General features: G+C 35.8%; 1 protein-coding gene across 6 annotated transcripts in view; it reads left to right on the top strand.

Moving 5' to 3' along the window:
• STX17 (syntaxin 17) overlaps positions 1-24,112 on the top strand; it is a 1,023,817-nt gene that overhangs the window by 735,200 nt on the left and 264,505 nt on the right. Inside the window, exon 1 of one of the 6 annotated variants that reach the window (XM_044089384.1) lies at positions 12,483-12,678. The exons of the other annotated variants lie outside the window; for them this stretch is intronic. Coding sequence (XP_043945319.1) covers positions 12,592-12,678 — 87 coding nt within the window. The 5' untranslated portion in view covers positions 12,483-12,591. Of the gene's footprint in view, positions 1-12,482; positions 12,679-24,112 lie in introns of those variants that run through there. 6 annotated transcript variants of the gene reach the window in all.

Genomic DNA, 24,112 nt, shown 5'->3' on the forward strand with positions numbered 1-24,112 from the left:
TCTCCCATAAATTCATTAGACTTACAAAATTTGTTAAGTGTTTGGCTGAAGATGTGATTCTCTGCTTTCTGTCTGTAGTAGAATCTTTGAGGGTTCCTCTTCTTTCAGCTTGAAAGCCAGAACTAGCTAAAACCAAATAATTCTTTAATGAAAGTTTATTCACATCTTTATTAAGTAAATGTGCTTCCTGTAGAAATAGTATTTGGGCTTTATGTAATTGCAAGTATTTGAACAGACTCCTTCTCTTTACTGGATTATTCAGTCCATTAATATTAATACATATTCTTTTAATATCAGACAATATAAAAGAGAAAAAAAACACAAGTATAATGAAATTGCTTTTATGTACAGAACTTATTATATACTTTATATATAATAATATGAAATCGTCACCTATGGACAAAACTTTTGAAGCAAATTAAAAATGCCCTAATGATGTAACCCTAAAACATTGTACCATGGAATAATGCATTCCTACTTTGTTGAAAAAGACAAACTACCTCTCAAACTTTCCATTAGACTAGCAAATCTTACCTCATGCTTCTGATTAATTTTAAGGTGTCTCATATTTTTACTATGCATCATCTTAAAAAAGCCTGTCAGTTAGTGTGAATAAGAAAAGTTAAATAGGTGTTCAGAATGTTTTTTATAAGTCGACCAAACTTAGTAACTCTACACGTGTCTTTCCCTGTGCCTTACATTATCTCCCTGGTCTACTATAGGGAGGAAGTCAGTTATTTTCATATTTATTAATTTATATTCCACAGTGGTGCAGCGGTAGGGTTGTTTCCTCACAGCAAGAGGTTCTCCCGTTCGATTCTCAGCTTGGGTTGGGAGTGCCTTCTGTGTGGAGTCTGCATGTCCTCCCCACGTTCGAGTGGGTGTTCGAAAGACATGCGTTGAATGGGCGTTGGGCTGGCAACTTGACACCATAAAAAAACAACTGCCAGTCATTAGCGGACCGGAGTTCCGCTGTGGCGACCCCTAACCGGGAAAAGCCGAAAGACAAACAACATTAATTTATAGGTCAAATGATTTTCTATTTTTCTATTTTATTTACTGTGTGTAAAGTTGTTCTTAGGATCATAAGTTTATAAATTAGTACCATGCTAGCTCTCCTTGTGGACTATTACAAGCCCAGACAGTTACCCTATGTAACAATCAAACCCTGCACCTTCTGCCTATAACTTGAACACCTTAATCACTATGCCAGCCTCCCACCATTGTAGGCATATTTATATTCTTTAACTATATGCATATTTACTTATTCTAATCTCTTATGTCTGTTTATATACTATGTTTTGTACTATTACTATATTCCTAGGTTTTATATTTTAACTATAATCCTAGTGCAGAGTGTCATATAATAGAACATTTATATTTACCCTTATGTATTTTATACTCTAATCTAGTACTGCTGTTAGAACTAGTCCTGTTTTTTCTTAAATGTTATATCTAACCGTATCTGAACAAACATCTGAAAAATCTTCCCTTTTAAGATTCAAACTTTCCATAATAAATTGTTCTAAGATATTACGTTGTGTACTAAAAAGAGACAGTAACAATCCTAATTTTTTAACAGAAGTGTCATTCTATAGGCTAGTATATAAACTGTCCTTTTGGTATACTGCAAGCATTCAGGACTATTTAATAACTGATAGTGGTTTAGAGTACAATTCACTGTCATTGCTTATTATCTAGCTTGTATTCTTTGACATCTTAGCATATGATTCAAAATATTATGATTATGTACTTTTAGACAGGAAGAAGTAACCTGGACAGTGCTTAGAATTTTAGAATTCCCGAAACATCACAAAAGTGCTCATGATTCTTAAGATGCTTCAACCTGGTCCTCATGATAAGGGCTTACAAGGGCTTACAAATGAACAGTTTTCAGCTACAATTCACACAAAAACATTCACGAGTGAATCCAAGCCACCTCAACTTTACACATCAGTCTCTCAAACTTATCCAAACCACTAAAAAACAACAAAAATCATTTCAAAGTATGTTAACCACTAAAAAAGCTGTTGTATTTAAAAAAAATATTGTGATGATTCAGTAAGCACTGTTTGTATGAAATATTTAATATAAAGTAGACTGTTGTTTTTTTAAAGGAGACATGGCATATAAAGTTGCATTAAAATAAAGATAGTTACGTGTGATCCAGGTTTAACTTGTAAAAGTATGAATGTTACTCTAATTATTTCATATCATTCCAATAGTAACTTTTATATATGTAAACATTTACATTTTTCATACTTTGTTTAAAATATAGCACGTCTTTCCTGGATGCTATTGCATGTCAAGTATACTGTCAGTAGCATACTACTGGACCATTTTAAGAACCCAGAATGTAACTTAACATGCCTCTTTAGTGTCATTTGTTGCATCTTGTATTATATTTAATAGTACATTATTCAACTATGCCGAGATATCAGAAAGCGTGCCATCTAAAACAAGTTTCATCATAATAATGATTAACATGTAATAAGATGAATAGTTTAACCTTTTAAACTCTAAGTGAAAATAAGTGGCTTTACTTTCATATATAGCTAAAAGAATCAAACTCTAACATTTTAGAAAGGGAACTAGTAATCATATGAAATAGGAAAAATAAGAAATAAATGATTTTACCTTGTAAAAAGTAATATATGCAGCACCTGTTCATAAGTATTCAAGAACTTATTAAAAATAAATAATAATTCATAACCGTGAAATACACTGATTTTCATTTGTCCTTCAGTTTTTTTTTTTTTTTTTATTAACCAACAATTTCTTGTTGCATTTCTCTTCAAAGAAGTTGATAGAGTCCAGTCTATTTCTTCCGTTTTTTTTTCTCTCTAAGATTTTATTTTTCTGTATAAAGCCCATTGCATCTTCCAAGGTGTTAAAAATCATTTTTCCTTCTGGAAGGTGAATCTTTATTTTTGCTGAAAGCAATATCTGTGCTTTAATATTCTTTAAGCTTTTAACAAGTGGCACACATGCTTTTATCTTGGACATCACTAATGTAGAATGGTCATTGTCAAATCTTAAAGTATTTCCTTTAATTTTAACTGGATAATTAGTCCATGCAACTTTTAAGACTAAATCCCTATCTTGACAAGCAATCTTCCATCAAAATCATACATTACATCTTCTATACTTGAAATTTGTGATTAAGAGACTCACTCAGCACTTCAACTTGTTTCTTACATTCTTCTTTAAAATTGCCCATTTTGTTTTCTAATGTATGTATCTTTACATATAACTCACTGATGTTACTTAGTATAGCCTGTATGTCTTTTTTTCATTAGAGTGGCTCATTCTGAGACAATTGGTTCTTTCTACTTTTCTTGACAGGAAAAAGCAATTAAGAATTTTAAACTTGTTGTTTTTGCAGTAAATATTTCAGCAGATATTCAACTATAAATCCATTAAGTCTGAAATGTTCTATTTGAATTTTTTAGTAAAATTCCTGTCGGAGATGTTAAAATGAAGCAGAGCTAAAAAAACAGTGCTGTTTAACTGCTCACTATCTTAACCACACTCCACCTCGGTCAAATAATTTTTTAAAGGCGTTCTGCATGTTAGGTCTCCAAAAAACCTGTTCCTTCTCTTTGGGACCTTAATTTTGTTTTAGAAAAACTGACTCGGGCTCCTTTTGAGCCTGCAAATTCTGCTTCTTTGCAGCATTGTACCTGGAAGAATGTTTTGTTGCTGGCTCTTACTTCTGCTTGGAGGGTTTCTGAGCTCTGGACACTTATGCCCATTCCTTCCTTTTGTTTTTTTTTCAGAGGAATAGGGTGTCCCTTCATACTACTCCTTTTTTATGCCCAAGGTGGTAAATAAGTTGTCCTTAAATCAGTCGGTGCAACTCCCTTCCTTTTTCTCCTTCTCCTCAGTCTGCTACTGAGAGGTTCTTGCATACTTTAGATTTGCACAAACAGCTCAGGTACTGTTTGGATAAAACTAGGACCATACATGAGAGCAGCTTTTTGTTTTTTTCCATCCCAGGTCTTTTCTTTAGGTTTGCTGTTTCTAAGCAAACCATCTCCCCCTGTATAATATTTGTGTGTGTGTGTGTGTGTGTGTGTGTGTGTGTGTGTGTGTGTGTGTGTGTGTGTGTGTGTGTGTGTGTGTGTGTGTGTGTGTGTGTGTGTGTGTGTGTGTGTGTGTGTGTGCGCGTGTGTGTGTGTGTGTGTGTGTGTGTGTGTGTGTGTGTGTGTGTGTGTGTGTGCGCATGTGTGTGTGTGTGTGTGTGTATATATATATATATATATATATATATATATATATATATATATATATATATATATATATATATATATGGGTCTACGTTGTATTATTGAAAATACGGCTCATTGAACCATACTTCCGATAACTGATTTCCGCGAATGTGCATTATTTCGAAAATGCACTTTCGTGGAAAAATAAAAACTAAATAAAAAAAAAAACACTAAACACAATTATGCAGGGGACAAGACCCCTGCACCCCCTGTGCGGAGGGCTGCATCCCCCCCACTTTAATATTCTCACTCCAAGATCGCACTACAGTGGAGAAAAGGGAATATTCCCTTATCCCCACTGTACCACAATCTCAACAAGAGTTTGCTTAGTTGTACATCAACACTACATGTTGACGTACGAGTAATGTTACATGCAAATTGCATTTTTTTTTTTTTGTTTTGGTTTTCTTTAGCGAAAGTGCATTTTCGATAAAATGCACTTTCATTAAAGTGGATCCGTGAAAGTACGGTTCGATGAACCGTAGTTTCGATGTAACAACTAGGACCCAAATATATATATATATATATATATATATATACATATATATATATATATATATATATATTTACTTAATTGCTTTTGTTAACTGGGATAGTCCGACTGGGTGTTAGCCCATTGTCAGTGGAGTCCCGGGGGGAAGGCCCCAGAAAAAGAAACAAAAAACAATATATTAAAAGTTAGCCCAATATATACACCTAAGGTAAACTAAATTTTAGCGAGGAAAAAAAATGCACAGTATACATAATAAATATAAAAAAGTATGAGTGAACTTGCAAACATGGTAATCAAGTGAGTCAGAATGTAAGAATGAAAATAGACAGCAAGGGAAGGTGGCAAATTTGACAAAGTTAGAAGCATTACAAATGAAAAAGTTACAAAAATAAATATTTAAGCAGCAGATAAGTATAGAACATAGAGGAGTCAGTAAAGAATGAAAGCAAGGAGAGAAGGAGAAATAAAAAGAAAGATGATTGTTAGTGTAGGGCTGAATCTAAAGTTCAGTCTAAGAATGATACCTAAGGCCATTTCTTTTTGTTGTTTTCATGGTCTGTTTCTATTCAAGCTCATTCTGCTAGGGCTGTTGCCTCTTCCGGTGCCGTCTTCAAGTGGTTGGACACCAATTCCATCCTTGAAACTGCTACTTGGTCTTCAGTGCATACCTGTACTAAGCATTATAAGTTGGATATGGTTCTAGGACCAGAGCAGGTTTTGATTAAACCATTTTTTGTGGGCTTGTTAAGCGGTCTTCTCAGCCTTCCACCTCCCATTCTGTTTCTTGAGCTTTTTTACTCTCCTTTCTTTCAGGATACTGCAATAGTGATATAGAAGGACATAGTCCAGTTATGTAAAGTCTTGCCATAACAGTAGATGTCCTTCTGTTTGCTGTTGCAGTATTCACTCCCTCCCTCCAACCCCCTCTTCTTTATTCTGCATTTTTTCCTTCTGGATGTGCATGGACTCCTTTGTCCTATGATGATTGCTCTCTTCTGAGGCAATTCACTTTTGGGTATTTGCGTCCGTACATCACTTTTATGTCATGTGTTCTGTGTGAGGAGCATAAATGTGATGTACTGCACAAACAAGATCCTTTTCAAGCTTTTCCATACTGGCCAAGCTATGGGCTGCCTGGGATGGGGCATCCGTTCTTTCAGGAATACTGCAACAGTGAACAGAAGGACATATACTATTATGGTAAGATTTTGCACAACTGTGCTTTCTGTCTGCAGTAATCCTGATTCCCAGTTTTCAGTCCATAAAAAGGCAGATAGACATTACAGAGTTTCTGAAGTAAGCAAATTCTTGCTTTCTCACCTTCAGTCTGATCCTGCAAGCATTTCTGTCTCAGCATCAGCTGGCAATAGGTTTTTGGTAAATCCTGACCCCTCTCAAAGGATGAAAAATGTAAGCTGTTGGATAGATTTGGGAAGATATTTTTCTCATTAGACACTTAAGCTTCTAAAATTTTCAGTTACCAGGGCCATATGTGGAGGTTTGTTGCATTGTGCTTAAACTTTAAGGGAGTACCCTACTAATTTGCCTTCAGAGGATAAATCCTTTCTGAATCCAGTTATTTCTAATATACATCAGGTCTCAAACGTGCCCTAAAGTAAGTGTGTGTGTGTGTGTGTGTGTGTGTGTGTGTGTGTATGATTGTATGCATACTGTGTTTAAGGCTGCTGCTATTTCTTCTGTCTTAACCAGGCATGCCTTGGTATGTAACCAGAGGTTTGCAAGTGAAGTTGAATGTCAGATTTTGAACTCTGCTTTAGATTAAAAAAATTGTGTTTGCTCCTTTCTACTATGCAGGTCCTCAAAGTCCATGATGAAAGTGGGAAATTCGTTCAAGAAGTTGGACTATTTTTGGTCCTCATCATAAATCAAAACCCTATGCCCTCCAGAAACATATCTCAACAGTCCCTGCCTACTTCTGACTAACAGAGCACAAAAAACAGGATGGTAGGAGGCAACCAACATTAACAAACCACCATTATCTTTTCAGAAAAGGAGACAATTTACACCTTTAGAATGACTACACCTGCATTCTCCCCTCTCCATCTCTCCTGCCACTGTATCTCTAACTCTGTCCCAGACACAAGACCTCAATCTGTCCATTTGCAGTCACATGCTAACCCTACGAATAATAGAACAAGGGCCTTCGGCCATAGGGGCAAAAGTGTTTATTTCAGATTATTTCTGGTTCCAAAGAAAGGACTTGCATAGAGACAAGTTCTAGATCTTTTTCATCATATTTTCTGTGTCTGGGTCACACTATCAGTCCTTTGTATTACCCTTTGTGTTATCCACAGCTCTAAGAGTATTCACAAAGAGCTTAGCCCCTGGAATAGCTCTTTGCCGACTTCCAGACATTCTCATGTGTCTTTATTTATATAACTTATTTACCTTTGCATAGTCATTTCCCAGAGGTCAGTCATGCTCTGGAATTTCAGATTCTATTTTTGAGCCTTTTCACGAAAGAGCTGCATGGGTGGAGACTGCACATAATTGAGAATTCAAGTTTGACTTTATTCCTCATATCCCAACACAATCTGTACCAACAAATGCCTCAGATTTTGATTGGGAGCAGTTTCAGTGAGTGTAAAACTGTGTAACCTGTGGGATATGTCAGACAGGCCAAAGTACATAGGTGTCAAAAGGATAATAGCTGTGATTCATGCTATTATTAGTATTATTTTTTAATTTAGGTCTTTGTGACCCTTGCACATGGTTGCAGACAACACCACAGTGATGTGGCACTTCAACTAGTAAAGGGCTACCAGTCTCATATTTTAGTAATTATGCATAAGCAAATAGACAGGAGCGAGTTTGGTGGGTCACTCCGCATTGTTTACCACTACACATATCACACTGCCACAGTTTGTGCAAAGGGTAATATGTTCCATTTTTTTTTCTTTTACTGATAGTGCCATTCATTGTATGTACTGGTGTTGGTATAGGTTCATAGGTAATTACTGGGCTAGCTGCCCTTGCATGCCATTTTAAGCCTAGATGGTATCCTTCTTGTGTTCAAGTTAACCTATCCCATGTGGTTGTTTACTGGCCTTATCCATCTTATGGCCGATAATTATATATTACCCCGATGAGAATAACTTGGATCATACCATATGTAATTCGAGGAGACCCACACATGGGATAAAGCATTTAAGAGCTGCCTCTGTCCATTAGCAGTACAGGGGGCAGTCCTGGGATAAATTTTCTGTTTCCCATCCATAGATCTAAGTTGTGATTGAATATGGACAGAAGTGAACCTTGCTTTATGTGGATAGGAAGTCTGTTACAGAGCAGTGGTATCCTCTGTGAGGTATACCTGTCCCTCCAAACCATTCTGTTGATACACAAGAGGTTTACATCCCTAGAACATGTATTTCTGATGCCATTTGACATGCTGACGTGCAGTAAATCCATCAGTATTGTGTCTTGTATAACAGACACAGGTCACCTCTTATCATGCCAAAAAGGTATCATATTCAGTGATTGGCCTAATGGGGGCTGAGTAAAGGGGGACAATGACATCCGTAGATCTAGACACAATCCCTTTGTTTATAAGATGTCCATTATAAAAGGACATTCTTACAACATTGGACATATGGTTGTCAAAAGTCAGGTCACTGTCCATGTAAGTTTCCAAATCCCAAACAACTAACTCAACTCTATAGCCTCAGATTCCTGAGTGTTTCCATGTGTTCCTGACTTCACAAGGAAATTTCTCAGTATGTTATGATTCATGGCATCTGAGTCACATAATTTATCTAGCCATATCTATATGAGAATAATTCAGTGGTACCTAAAATCTTCTTGGTCCAAATATCAACAGTCCCGGACACTTTAAATTCCAGTTTTGGGATTTGTAAAAACAGAATTGCTTTGGTGGAGAGGGAGACCAGGTGTCCCATTCTCTCCACCAGCTCAGGTACAGTCTGTAACTACAGACACCTCAGTCTTTGCTTGGAAAGTTGTGCCTTTGAGGGCTGAAGTCTAGAGTTTTGGAACAAAAAAGGCAGACTATAACACACAAACATAAAAATGATGCTGGTAATCTAAAGGTACTTAATTCTCTCAGTCATCTGTTCTCCCCAAGAGTTCTACAACTGATTACAGACAATACCTCAATAATTTCCTACATAAACAGGGGGATCCAGATTTTCACCTCTGTGCAGATTAGCCATGAAAGCTTGAGATAAGATACAGGAGTGTAATGCATTCCAGCAGAGCAAAATATTGTGGCAGACAAGCTGATTAAAAGCAGGGTAGACTGTCACAAATGAAATTGAAATGGGGAGGTCTTCCAGGATTTGATTCAGCTGTGAGAAACACATCAGTTCACTCTTTTTTCCTCCATTCACAGTAAACAACTGGCAAAGTTCTGCTTTATGACTCACTTGTAAGCAGGTCTGGAAAACTGATGCATTCTGTTTTCCTTGGATGAGAATGTTCCTGTATGCCTTTCCAATGATATCCAAGGCCATTCTGAGATTCAAAACAGCTCTCCAAAGGTCATTGTGGTGACACCCTTCTTGCCCTGGCAGCATTCATTCTCCCTTGTTTTTGAAATGCCCAACGACAATTGCCACAAGCTTCCTCCCAGACTAGGCTTACACAAGTATGATGCACCCCAACTTGAAATACCTTCAACTAAATGTCTGGATGAGAGAGAGAGTTTTAAAACATTCTAGGCACCTATTTTCTGAAGATGTGCAGCAGATGTTAAAGGAGGCAAAAAAACTACTAGGAAAAAACGTACAGTATGCATTAGTAAATGGAAACTATTTCCTTGTTGGTGTCGAAACAAGACCAAAAACCTCAGCTAGTCTTTCTCTGTTACTATAGTAGTTTTGTGAGTTATTATCCTCTGTCCATTCTTCTGTCAGTGTTCATTTGTTGTCCATTTCATCATGTCTGCCCATGGTTCCCTATATTTCAATCCTATTTCAGAATATTTTTGCCAGGAGTTCTGCACATCTGTCCACCTAGCAAACAGGTTGCTCCTCTTTGTTATCTTAAATTTTGGAAAAATTTGCTCTGACGTGATTTCAAGCAGTATTTCAGCTGATTTGAGGTTTTTAAAATGATAAATAGTTTTGCAAACTGCTCTGACCTCTGCAAAAAAGTGTGTCTTAGTTGCAAGCTCTTATGATGGGTCATAACCTTATCTCATTTTCCACAAATACAGGGTTTCTTTGAGTACTAATTCTTCAGTTATGCCTAAAGTGGTATAAAAAAAAGGAGAAAAGGGTATTTCATACTCTGGATATCCACAGACAATTCAGATACTGTTTCGTGTAATGAGAATATATGTAGGACATGAAGATCTGAAAGGTTCACCATAGTGGATGTGTGGAATCATCAGTTTGGGATGGAAAGAGGTACTATGACATTCTTAAGGTTTGGTTCATGTAGAAATGAGGTTAGCTATGGCAACATGATATGGAAAAACATACATTAGACAGAAATCTACTAAAATTGTTTCACTGTCCAAATATCCCATCCTTTCTCAAGGAAAATGCCATTTTTTGACTATATGGTAACATTGCTTGAGACTAGTGGGTTCACAGCAGGTATTAGAGGCATTATCAGATTCCAGCACTGACATCATTATATATTAAACTGAAGCATTTGTGGTTGTACAAAATAGCAAATACACAGCTTCTATACTGTCTTATGGTTCATTCCATCACTTTGCTACCTAGTTCTCATGTATTTTAAATCAGAATAAATGCATGCTTTTTGTAAATCAGGGTGTTTTAGACAGCAGTGGATAGTGGATGGTAGCCAAAAATTTATGTAAAATTAAAATGTTCTGTAATGAGGTAACCTAATATTTCTTTAACACTGAGTTCAATTGAAGTCCATTGGTAGACAACAGTAGGATGAAAGTGCTTAACTAATAGTATTAAATTGCTTGTGTTTATCTTTATATACTTGTTCCTGAAGATTTCTTTATTTTTCAGACTTAGTGGCTGTCCTGAACTTGTGAGAGTGAATATTTGCACAGTACATTGTTTTACACATTTCCTGCCTTTTTGATGTAAATATATATTGATTAACTCTTATTTGAAGGTGTTAGTGTAACAACCCCTTTTACTGTACTTTGGTTTACTCCAGGTGTGATGCACTATGTCAACTGTTTGTTTTCATTAACTATTCTTTTGCATTCTGAACAGACATGTTTCACTTTGTACATTAAAAAGGTGATTTTTATGTTATAGTTTATCTGTCTTTAAAACACTGATGTATGTACTTCTTGAAATAGTGATGAAAATGACACTGATACTTTTGCCGTTTCTGGAACCAGAATATACTGTATTGAAACATGGCTGCAGAACTCACTACCAGTTTTTACCATGGCTATATTGACTGCTGACTTTATGAACTGTATGCGCGTTTGAACATAATTGGAATTCACCCATATGTATTGTGGGTAAGTCTCTTGGTCATATATCACGAAATCATCATTTGAGGAGTGAGCAGGTTCTTTATTAACTCGCATCTTTTCATGCATTTTTGCTTAAGTAACAAGTGACAAAATCATTTATAGGCTTGTAGCCTCATTTTGATATTTTAGTGGCATTGTTAACTTTCTAGAGCAATTTCACTGAAATACTGAGATAGTAACTGACAGACATATTTCTTATGTTGCAATATATGGGTGATTTTGTAACTGATAAACTGGATTTTTCTTTCCAAATGGCAGACTTGTAGTTAGGACATTCCCTTCTAGTAATCATGCAACTTCCTTACTTCAGAGATACTGAAATTATCAGTCTGTTTTTAAGTCAAAGCAGGCCTTCCCTCTCAACCCAAGGCATGGGGAAGAGAGCAGTAAACACTAATTTATATATTTTCCCCCTTGAGATTTCCTGTAGATTTAGGAAATACTTATTAACTTGTGCACTTGAGAGTTAAATCAAGTGTGAGCACAACAGAAAAATATTCTGCATCATAATATCTATATTATCCATGTCACTGACTTCTTGATACAGCATTTAAACATGTTTTATATAATGCAACTGCACACTTCAACCATTGTCATTTATCACTGCTTATTTACTGTTCAGTGAATGCCAAGATGCTAGAATTAAAATAATAAAAAACAACATAAAGTCTGATATAGTGTGTATTGCACTGCTCTTCTGTTTATTTGTGTATGCATGTGAGACACAGAGAGTGACAGAGACATGCACACTCATCTTTGGCTTCTAATGATGTCATCCAATGAATACTGTAAAGTTGAGCTTCACACACGGAACAGACTGGCAAATTATTTCAGCACTGCTTTGGGTCTGCTCACTACCACATGATGTCTGTGACTGCTTGGGCCAGTGTCCAGAGTCATGTGTACCAGCTTGTAAAACAGCATCTCATACTGTACACCGATGGAATCCTGCTGAGTATATCCGGATAAAAGGAAAGACATGATGACATGGCCACCTGTTAAGATTAGTAAGAAGTCATGAGAAATACGTTATGTCTATTACTGTACAGTATAGTAGAATTAGTGAGGGTGCTCATTGGATCAGCCCTTAAAATAAAGCACTTAGTAGTGTGTTAAGATTCATTCTCTTGACAGGAACATGTTGCCGTGGAGCAGAAGATAAACAGTGACTAAATATAGAATAGTCTGAAAGGTGATGCTGTGCAGAAAATTAATTGTTCAGAGGATGTTAATAGTGCAGCTGTTGTCACTGGATTGAGTTAAACATATTCTAAGTAACAAGAAGCTAGACCAGCTGAATAAAATGGAAAGATATCAATAATAGCAGAATTCTCCGTTTGGTTTTATGAGAGCTAGTAGTACATGTGATGTATTATTGGCATCTACAGCTTTTACTACCTTTCAGTTCCTCTTCAGCAAACCCTTATCTTAAGGCTGGAAGAACCAGAGAAGAGGTGAGTGTAGACATTTCCAGGGCTGTGCTACAGTAAGCATATTGAATCTTGTCAAAAGACTATGCAAGAAACACTGGCACAAGATGTAAATGTAATGTATTTATGTTTTTATTCAGTGAGTCACAGCTACATTCCTTTGAAACAGGAGTTCAGTTTAACAACTTAATTTCACAGAGCATGTAATTAACAGAGGATATACAAAAATCAGATAGATTTGTAGCACTCTGAAGTTACAGATGAATGCAGCAGTTGGCATACTGTGGTAATTATGTTATGTTAAAGCCACACACTTAGATGACAGGTATTTCTTCTGCATCAAAGAGGATTATACAAGGGAAAGGGGAAAGGATAGTGCTGTGGTGAAGACCTTAGCAAGGTTAGAAAAATAGGTAGACAGAATATTATTTGCAAAGTGAGGTTTTAATTGACTGAGATTACGTACTGGTGTAATGTAATTTAGGGAGTTCTGAAATAACAGGCATCAGAAACTCTATGACCCAGAGATATTCAGTATTTTTGAAAAATAAAAAGGGAAATTTTCAAGCACTGTAGATGTTGCAGATGAGTATGACTATTGCAAAGTGACTAGAAGGTGGCAAATTATAAAATGAGCCTTCATTTCCGTGATGCAAGTTAGGTGACTAAGCTCCACATTTCTTTGGGAAGGACTTGTGGCAATAAATGTAATAAATGTCATTCTACTGTGTAGTGTCACTTACCTGCAACAGTTAGCAAGTTCATCGACATCACTTGGTGCATGTCCCAGTTCTTCAAAACTGACAAATAGATCTAAAGAAAACAAAAACAAGCTTGAAAAAGAGGCAGACAATGAAAAAGAAAGCTTCCTACCATATTTATTTGTATGGGCAGTATACCTTTTGAACGTTTTTACTACAGAAAAATACAGAAAAGGAGTATAGGAATGATCACATCTGCATGCCATAAAGGCAAAAAGTTAACATCCTTTTTAGTGGCAAAGGACATGCAAACATAAACTAACAGAAGAACAGGAATTCTCATCTGTAACTATAAGGGAAATGAACACACACACACCAACTACAACCAATTTCAAATTTGCATGTTATTAAGATAAAAAACAGAATACAAGGTACTGCAGTTCTCTCATCCCAACCTCAACCTTTCCTTCCTTACATTTACTGTCCCTGATTTTGCAAATATCGCTCATGTTTAAGTATAAAAAACACAGTGAGTTAAACTGTGTTAGTACTAGCAGATATTAAGAGCTTCATATCTCATGTCTAATGAAAACATGCTAATGGACTGCCTTTAGCAGTCAGAGCTTGATCCCCCCCCCCTTTTCTCTCGCTCTCTCTGTTGCTTCCGCTTTCATGTGGACAGGCAAACACACTCTCACACTTGCAGAAAGAAACACCCACACACATTTGCACACATGTACAAGCACACAAAAATGCCTTTTTTTTTCAATTTATTTAATTTTTATTTTAATTTTATGATCACTAAACAGAGCTGTTCAGTAGTTGTAAAAAAATGGCAGACGTTTAGTTTTGAATTGTCCAAGCTTCACAGCAGCACTTTTTCTGCCATGAAGAGACAACCCCATTTTTCAGTGGGCATTATCTGTACATTAACACCCTGTTCATTCTCCATTAAGAGTGCTGATTTACAGGTTACCCGTTATCTAATTCTGGATAAATTACTAATCTTATGAGGGTTTTATGGTTTGGAAGGACTACATTTGACCCCCCCCCCCAAAAAAAAAAAAATATATATATATATATATATATATATATATATATATATATATAGCCTGGTGGATTTTAACAAATGGGAAAGTACACATAACCCAACGTGTGTAAATATTGAATGTAATAGTATATATATATATAGCAAATTTTAGTGAGTGTGGTGTAAGTGAACACAGTTGCTTTAAGGCAGAATCTTCTTTTTTAGAGCAGGGAGATAATTTGTTATATTAGTAGAAGAAAACAAATTTAATGATACAATTAAAGCTGTATGAAAGATGGGATGAGGAAATCCCCTGTAGTGTTTATTCTCTCTTTGTGAAGGGAAGTTGATGTCCTGAGCAGTAGGTCTGGAAATGAGGCACCAGAATGAACTGGCAGAAGACTCCAGGAGGAAGTTGGATTTTTTTTTCTTTTTAGAGAGTCCTGAACTACTGAGAAATAGAGTGAAACCTAGCAGTATGGAACTGAACTGTGCTTGAAGGTACTACTGGCTATGAGCTTGTTTTTAGCCCTAAAACTTTTGTTTGTGAAGAACCGGCATTGTTAAGTTCTTTTGTATAATAAACAATGCTGTTTTATAATGCTGGTGTGTTTTCTACATTTTATCAGTGGTGGCTGGTGACATCAAATCAAAAGGGGGGTGCAGGAGACAACTGAATGGGTGGGGTCAATGGGAAAGGGTGCAGCCAACTAGAAAGAGGAGGAGCTATGCTCAAAACCACAAAAACTAACTTTAATTAAATATGCTGCCCTGGGTGCCAAACCGTCATTATGAGAGTCCAATCAAGACAAAATGAAGTGTAGAAGAAAAAAAATATTTCAATGCATTGGCTGCATGACAGCTTACTTAATATCTAGATGGAAACAAAACGGTTGTGAGGCATGAAAAAATAAATTACTTGTTAAATACATTACTGAAATGCTAATCAAAATCAAGTATAAGAAAAACAAGCAGCACTCAACTCAAACCAGTTCTCCTTGCACTGAAGTTCTAATTATAATTTATATTCAGCTTTATTAAAGTACCAAGTAACATGCTGAAAGTAGCAATCTCTGTGTTACCCCCACTTGTAAAAATGTTTCTTATCCAAAAAAGACCTGCTGCCTGACAACTCTCTACTTGTTTCATGGGGAAAACATGATCAAAGTAAAAAATGAAAAGCAAACAAGAAACAAGCTCAAGATACATTGCGGACCACACATGATAGATTGGCATTCTGTTTAGTTTACGGGTAAAGCCTGCAGAGATGACTGGAAGTCTCCAACAAGTGTAATAAGCTTCTTAAAAGTAATCCTGTCCTTTATTACAAATTCTGTCATATGCATTTCAATACCCAAGGCTTATACATTATCTAGTTATGCATGTATTCTCTGCATGGCAACAACAGAAAGGCTTTCAATGTTGGCAGTTCTTTAACAGTATGCTTATTAAAGCTTACTTGCATCTTATGATCTCAGACAAGCTTATCTGATGGTCATTAAATCATTGCTGCTTAAACATAAAGCAACAGGCACTTTCTGAGTAATAATAAGCATAAATCAACAGTACATAAATATGACAGAAACCAGACCATTCTGCAAAATCAAGAACAGATGAAAAGCCACTGTAGTACTTGTGTCTACCTTGGATGGGGAGATACTGTACACATTTACACTGCATAACTGCTCCTTGCCTTGCTTGGACACATCCAGAGTCACTACATGGGGGGGAGTGGGGTGCAACAAGTATGTCACAATTTGAAAAGTCTCTGGCTGACTGTGATGGCCCTGTGACACATTTGTCATACCTCTCAACCTCAGAGCAAGAAATCTGGACAAAGCCATACATAGAAGTGGGACAAATGCCCAAAAATAAGGACAATGTTTAAATATTGCACTTATAAACTTAGAAAGATAATAGAATAGTAGGTCTTGCATTAGTATGAATTTTCTGAAGGGTATGAAATCTGAAACTCAAATGCCTGTCATTATTTAATGATTTGCCACTAATTTGCCAAAAAAACACAGTTTTATGAAAAATGGACCAAAAATGTGATGCAAAAATATAAAATAGCCACACAATACAGCTGGGAACCTGTCAAAGAAGGGACACTTTTTTAATATTAGTACTGCTAACTTGAGCAGCTGACAAAATAAAAGAATCTAAATGCATTTCTGAAATAAAAGTAATCTATAACTCTGATTATTACAGTTATTTCTTAATTGTAAACTCTCCATGTTTTCTTCCAAAATTGCTATTTTGCGGAGGGATTATTAGGGGAAGAGCAACATTTTGAGACAAAATCGGGGATAGTTGAGAGGTTTGGCTATGCCTAATTCTATAAAGCAATTTATTTGCATGTACCTCTCAACCTGTTAATGCAGTAAATCTGGACAAGGCCAAATATACTGGGGGAAAATATAAACAGTACTAAAAATTGCTCTTGTATAAACTGAGACAGTTGATAGAATAACATGACTTACTTTAGCATGCATTTTTGTGAAGGTTATGAAGTCTGAAACTCAGTGTCTGTCATTATTTAGTGACTTAATTCCTAAATGACTTGCCAGAAAACCACAACTTTTATGAGGAACAAACCAAAAATAAGAAGGAAAAATCTATTCATTCTGTGAAAATCTGGACAGTTAGGAGGTATAGTTTAGCCAGGCCTGTCTTTGAGTTTGCCGCCCTTCCCAATTACAACACAGTACAGTATTAGCAATGCATTTATCTACTGTGGGAATAGAACCCACAGCCTTCTGCATCAGAGGCAAGTACACTACCTGTTGTATTATTAACAATGCAAGCAGATTCAGTATAAGCAGCATTAAATGTTTGTTCCCCTGCAGCTCTCCACTTGTAAAATCTACTTGACACTCAGCTGTATCTCTGAACTTTGCAGCACAAGAAATCTGGAAAAAGCCAAAATGTATTGGGGGGGGGGCAAAAGCCCCAAAACCAGGGAGACATTTTAAACATTGCTTGTATAATGTTGAAAAGTTGCTAGAATAAAATGCTGTGCTACTACCATACATTTCATTGCCAAGTATTGAACCTAAGACCCTGTGCAGAACAATCAGAGCAACATACCACTACGCCAAATCATCTGCTTTATGAAAGAGAGGAAGACTGAAACTTAAATGGCTACCATTTAGTGAATTCAGTTCTCACCATAGCTGTCAACCTCTTAGCACAAAACACCTGAACAAAGCCAATAATGGGGAAATACAGCCTCCCAAACATATTCAGTTTTCACCATACCTCTCAACCTCTTAGCAAAAAACACATGGATAAAGCCAGTAATGGAGGAATACAGCCCCCAAACATATTCAGTGAATTCAGTTCTCACCATAGCTCTCAACCTTAGCACAAAAAACCTGGACAAAGCCAATAATGGGGGAATACAGTCCCAAAAATAGGGACAAATTTCAAATATCCATCTTATAAACTTTGAAAATTGCTAGAATAAAAGGTTTCGTGTTAACATGTACTTTCTGAAGAATATGAAGTCTGAAATTCAAATGCTTGTCATTTTTATTTAACATTTGTTAACCAGAAAAGTCTGATTTGGAACAAAAGCCAATTTTTAGCAGAGGCCCAGGGAGAAACACTCCAGACAGATGTTTTTGTAAGATGGGAACACACTAGAGCAGATCCACACAAACACAGGGAAGACATGCAGACTCCACACAGAAGGCACCCCAGCCAAGAATCAAACCAGAAGCTGTTAGGCAAGAATGCTAACAGTACACCACTGCATCACTGACTGCATCAAGAAACAAAAATATAGAAACCATAGATTTTATGAGGAATAGAACAAATATGAGGCAAAAATCTGCAATTTGTTTTACAAATAGTGGTGGGTAGGGAATTCAGGCTCTTGCCACTTGGGCCCAAGTTACAGGGTTCAAGCCTTATTCTCTACCCACCACCATGTAGCAACTGGGGCATTTCACACACACACACATGTTACTCGCTCTGCAGCAGACAGAAATCATCCATTAGTCCCTTGCAGCAGCAAATCCATCACCCATATAGAACATCCCTTGCAGCAGCTAAAAGCCCATGACAATGAGCTGTACAATCCAGCAAGCAAGTCCTTCCCCTTCTGTGCCATGATGCTCTCTCCTGCGAGAGCACCAGCCTGTGGATGTTGCAATCCGATCCCCTTCCTGTCTATGCAGTTGTAACTGCATAGACATCTGGGAAATTTGCAAATTCAATGTTGTCTTCTTAATCTGGACTGCTGGTGAGACAGGCTGGGGTCTTTGAGCATGCTCCCGACTGGTTCACCAACAGTCCGGGTAGCGGAAAATGCTGCAAGTGAGCATGCGTGATGGTCCGGGACTCGTTTAATTTTATTTTGTTATTTTCCTTTCGTTATTGTTTTATTTCTGTTTTATTTTTCATTTTTACGGATGGGGGGCTGCAGTCCTGTAGTCCAATAGCACAAGCCGCCCCTGCATTTTATGTTCCCCTGTATGTGTGTCTGTGGATGGGTGTATATACACACATACTCACATTGTCTGGATGTATAGCATTTAATGGAACAACTCCATGTTCAAATTGCAAAAGACCAAACCATAAAGATCAAAACTTAACTAAATGAAAAAAAATAAATAAATAAAAATAAAGGCCCCTGTACTCCCTGCAACTTATATATGCCAAGAAACCATACAATTCTGGGGAAAGGGTAAATTCCCACTCTTTGCTTACTATTTCACCCTATGAGAATTTAATCTCAAATTCCGGCATAAAAAGTCTTTGGTATTCTAAATGTTCGACAAAATAAATGGTTTCTACAAAGTGATGAAATTGTGGTCATTTCACAACATTGATGTCTAGTACTGGTAAAGAGTTTTAAACTCTTGTCAAAAAGGTTGCTAGGTTTATAGGGTTACATTAGATAGAACAGGACCTTTTCATTACCTCAGTAGCAGCTATAGTTACAATTTCCCTTAGTGCCTTACAGTGCCATAAAAAGACAGATGCCATTGCAACACAGCTAGCTGACAAAAAAATTGAGTGGGAAACAGATTTAGTAAAGCAGTTTATGCATCCTGTAGCTTAGAAATTAGGACAATTAAGTATTCAGTACACATGTTAAAATAATAGCAGTTTATTTAAGAGCAGTGATGATACTTTGCAAATCCTGAGTCATGTACTTAAACTGGTCTGTACTGTTGACAGAGATGGTGCTTACAGTGATAAAGCATACTGATAATGCTGTGGGTATCTCCATGATAGCCTTAACAATTACAGTAATCATACAGAGGCATGCATGACTGTGAATACAACCTTTTCCTCAGGACATCAACACAGATATATTAGACCCTGTTTTAAGTGTTGTACCTTGTTTGAGAGCTAACTGAAAAACCTCCTTATGGAACTATAAAAAAAGGTAAAACTAAGATAGCTTTAAAGCAGGTGTTTCATACTCCTTTTCTCAGCAGGCCAGGAGTCCCCTAGTACCAAACTGTCTATTTTCAGGATGTGACAGGTTTTGTTACTGTATAGGAAATCCCCAAAGAACAGCCAACCCTCTTAATGGGAGTCCAATTTCCAAACTTGCTGTAGTTTATGTAAATGGTGTTGGAGGAAGTATTTCAAATGCAAAACACATTTAACCAGATATTTACTTCATTTTTTTCATCTCTTACTCCTAAAATGTGTGGTCTGTTGCCAGTCATTGGGGATTGAAGTCATTAAATAATGGCATACATTTGAGCTTCAGACTTGACTTTCCTTCAGAAAATGCATGCTAAAACAAAACCTGCTCTATTCGAGCAACTTTCTAATTTTAAAGCAGCAATATTTAAAATCTGTTCTTAATTTTGAACCTTTATTTTAGGCTTTGTCCAGATTTCAACTATTGTAAACAGAACGTAAATAACAGAATTAAAAAATGCTCAGCAAGGGCAAAAAACTGACTTTATTGTGTAAAACTATTAATCACACATGAAAAATGCAATTAATATTAAAAAAAAACTATAGATAAGTTCAAGACTTCCTCAGACAAACTTCCTATATTTCCCATCAATTTAAAAATCTCTCTTGAAGTCACATGATGTGACAAACCATTATGCTACCTGCCACTCCTCCTTTATTCCATACTACATTCCAGTCATTTACTTGATGATAAAATATGAGAAAAAAATTTTAAACATATCAGTTGTTTTGAAGAAACTGAAAATATTAAAAGTAAAAATGGAAAATAAAAATAAATATAAAGATATTACAACCATCCAGAACTCTGTGGGAAATAAAAAGCTATATGGGAGATAAAAAAGTTTTTTGCAAAACAACTTTTTAACTGAAAAATTGATTATTAACCACTGGGGTTATTAGGATTGGTCTTCTGTCATTTCAAAGACTTCAGCTTTAGAATATGTGCAGTGCTGGCTTGTTCATTAATCCCTGTCCATCAACATTTCAGTTTCTTTTGATTTTTCTGATAAATTTCTTCTTCTTTCCTAAGATAATTTCTTTAATTCTTGTCTAAACAACTTAAAACATCCTTTTGAATTTGTCCATATTCCTACTTGTCTTTTTGTCTTTTCTCATTCTCCCATATAAAATACATCTTTTTTTTATATTTCTCTTTAAATGTTATCCACTAATCTGACTAGTGCTTATTAAAAAATCTTATTGTTAAATGATCCTTCCATAATTTTATTATATCTTCCTGACTATCCTTGTTCTACTTTTTCATTGATTCTCTTAATGCCCTTCCCTATCTTAATATATTTTTTATTTTCATCTATTTCAATCCATATTGATAAATGCTCAAAAAACTGTCTCTACTACTCATTCTGTTGTAACTCTTATAGTTTTGGCAAGAGAAAAAAATATATCTCTGTCCAAAAATTTCCTCTCTGATATGTGTTTTTACTTAAATTCTATAATTTTTAATGCCCACATTTTATTTCTTCCATTATTTTCTTATCAGTTCTGTATTTTCTATATTTTTGCTTTTCATTTCTTAAATTACAATTAAAATCTCCTGTTACTATAATTTCTGTATTTAGTATAGTATAATTTAATATATCAGAAAATAAGTTCTCCATTTCTTTATGTAGCACATATGCATATATTGCTATTAATCTGTACATCTAAAATCTACCATCAACCTTCCTGATTAAACTAAATTATGATCTAGAATTTTTATTCCTTTTTCTATGTAATACAGCAATTTCTGAACAACATCTTGTCCCAAATTCCATATTATACCACCCAACCATAGTGTCTCTTTTTGCTCTCTTTCTTCATTTAAAGCACTAATATCTTCTAGTACTATTGTCCACATCACACTTAATACACCATTCTATTATTCCAGTTCTCACAACTATATTCTTAATATTATTAACATTAATTGATAGTATTCTAAGATTATTTCTTGCTGTTTTCTCAGACTACTGGAGATTATTATAATTATCCGTTTCCCTTCATTTTAGCTTTTATTCCCAATTTCTTTTCCTATCTTTTTAACTCTTTTCTTCTTAACCACTTTCCAATTTATATCCTCTTCATCACCGATCTCTTTAATACTCTTTCTCCTCCCCCTTTTTGTATATTATCCAAACTTTCTTCTAGCTGTGTCTCCCTACTTCCTTTTTCCTCTGTTTGTTGTTCCTCTAATTGTAATTTTTCATTTTTATTTCCGTTTTGTTGTTCTGTTTCATGTTCTAACCTCCTCTCTTCACACTCCATCCATACATGTCCTGTTTACTAACATTTATAACAACAGTTTTTTTTTTGTTTGCATTAGGACCAATTTCTGCACATAAGTAATAATGTTTTTAATCACAATTATTCACAAGATATCCCCTTTTCCTACAAAAAATGTTCTCTGTTGTCCCCAATACTTAACAGCTCTATTCCCATCAAAATTAATTACACTTGGAATATGTACAATTTTACCATTCACCATTTTCAAAATCGCATTACAGTCTCAAGCACCTGTCCAAAAGTCCTCTGTTATCAAAAACATTTGAAATGTCTTTTATTTCATTGTAAAAGTTCAAGTAAATATTTTAACAGTCTCTCTTTGAGTCATTGTTCGAAACTATATGTTGACTTTTTTAGTGTTTCTCAAAAAAAAATGTCTTAACTTCATAATTGTTCCACGAAACAATGTCTTTTTTTCTCTCCATACTTTTGTAGAAAAACTTCTAAAACCTCAGCACTCTGAAAGAAAATGTTGCAGTATGTGTCTGTTTATTAAAATAAATGCTGTTACCTCCTGCGCCTTTATGCCTAAAGGCACAACTATCTTGTCCCAAATTTCATACCTGTCCAACTCGATTTCTTCTTTACACTGTATTCTTACAACATACTTCTTCTTTTCTAATTATTCCAACTTCTTATTCTACTTTCCTGCTTCTTTTTGTGTCCCTGCTAACATTTTTTTTGCCTTTCTTCTCTGCTGCTCAATTTCTCCATGATTTCACCCCACAAAGCTTCCTTTCCTGTCTCCTGTTCACCTGTTTGAACACATTCTCTAGCATATTATCCCACAACACTCCCAATTGGAGGGTTGTAATTATAATTTCTCTCTCACTCTTCGACCCTTCAAATAACACCTTTTAGAAGACTTCCTTGGAATCTTCTGTCCACTCTCCTTTCTCAAGGCCTTGGAATCTTCTGTCCGCTCTCCTTTCTCAGCAACCAGAACATTTTCTTCTCTTGTAGAAGAAAACATCACTACAGAGCTGGCATTTGCCTTGGCTCCACTTCCTTCTGTCACCATCTTTATGCACCATTCTCCCAGCTGCCTCTATCCTAGGAACAGAATGGACATTCACACTATTTGCTGCATGCTCTATGAGTGCAGTAATAAGTAGGGGAATTTCCCCAATGCCCTGACCAAATTTTCTAGTAGTAGTATAAATACCACCTCAGATCTCCCCTAAAAAAGAGCCCAGTTCTAGTAGGAATATCCCAGTCATAAAATAATTGATCACTCATCCCTGTTCTGGTTTATAAGCTATGTATCTAATAGACAATAAGCTGTAAAAATAACAAAACAAATACTCATCATTTCTCCCTGTCTCTTTTGGTGTTCCTCAGCAATCAATCCTAATACCATTAGTGTATTTATCATCTTTTAAATGATCTCTACACTGGAACCAAGCATGCTAGCATAGTGCAGTATGCAGATGACTCTGCCCTTATCTGCTTTGCTCCTAACTTATTGTACCTTCAGTAGAGTCAGCCTTATCTGTTGAGTTACAGTTATACATCTTCAACCTAATCCTAAATGCAAACAAAAGCAAATTAATGCTGTTATTAACAAGACAATATTAAATAAAAAAAAAACTTTTGATTTATATCAAATGACAATACTACAATAGAGATGGGTGTTACTATAGATTTAAACCTAAAATGTGAACATCTAATTCTTCTAACCATTAAAAGAACACACCAAAACTTGGAGCAGTTTTTCCAGCTAGTCCTTATCTTTCAGAATCTGCTAGGAAAACTATAGTTTCATTCTATCTTCTCCCATCACTTCTTTATGAAGCTCGCATTATTACTAACATATATATATATATATATATATATATATATATATATATATATATATAGAAACTGGATGCATTCTATAACAAGATAGATAAATTCGCAACTACCTTTCCATCTCTTAAACAATCATGCTGGATTAAGCTTCCAAAATATCTGTACTGCACACAATTCATTACTGCCAACGACTCAGTTTATAAATCCA

Source organism: Protopterus annectens, chromosome 12.part0, assembly GCF_019279795.1.
Source record: "Protopterus annectens isolate FY-2018-M chromosome 12.part0, PAN1.0, whole genome shotgun sequence".
Lineage (NCBI taxonomy): Eukaryota > Metazoa > Chordata > Ceratodontiformes > Protopteridae > Protopterus > Protopterus annectens.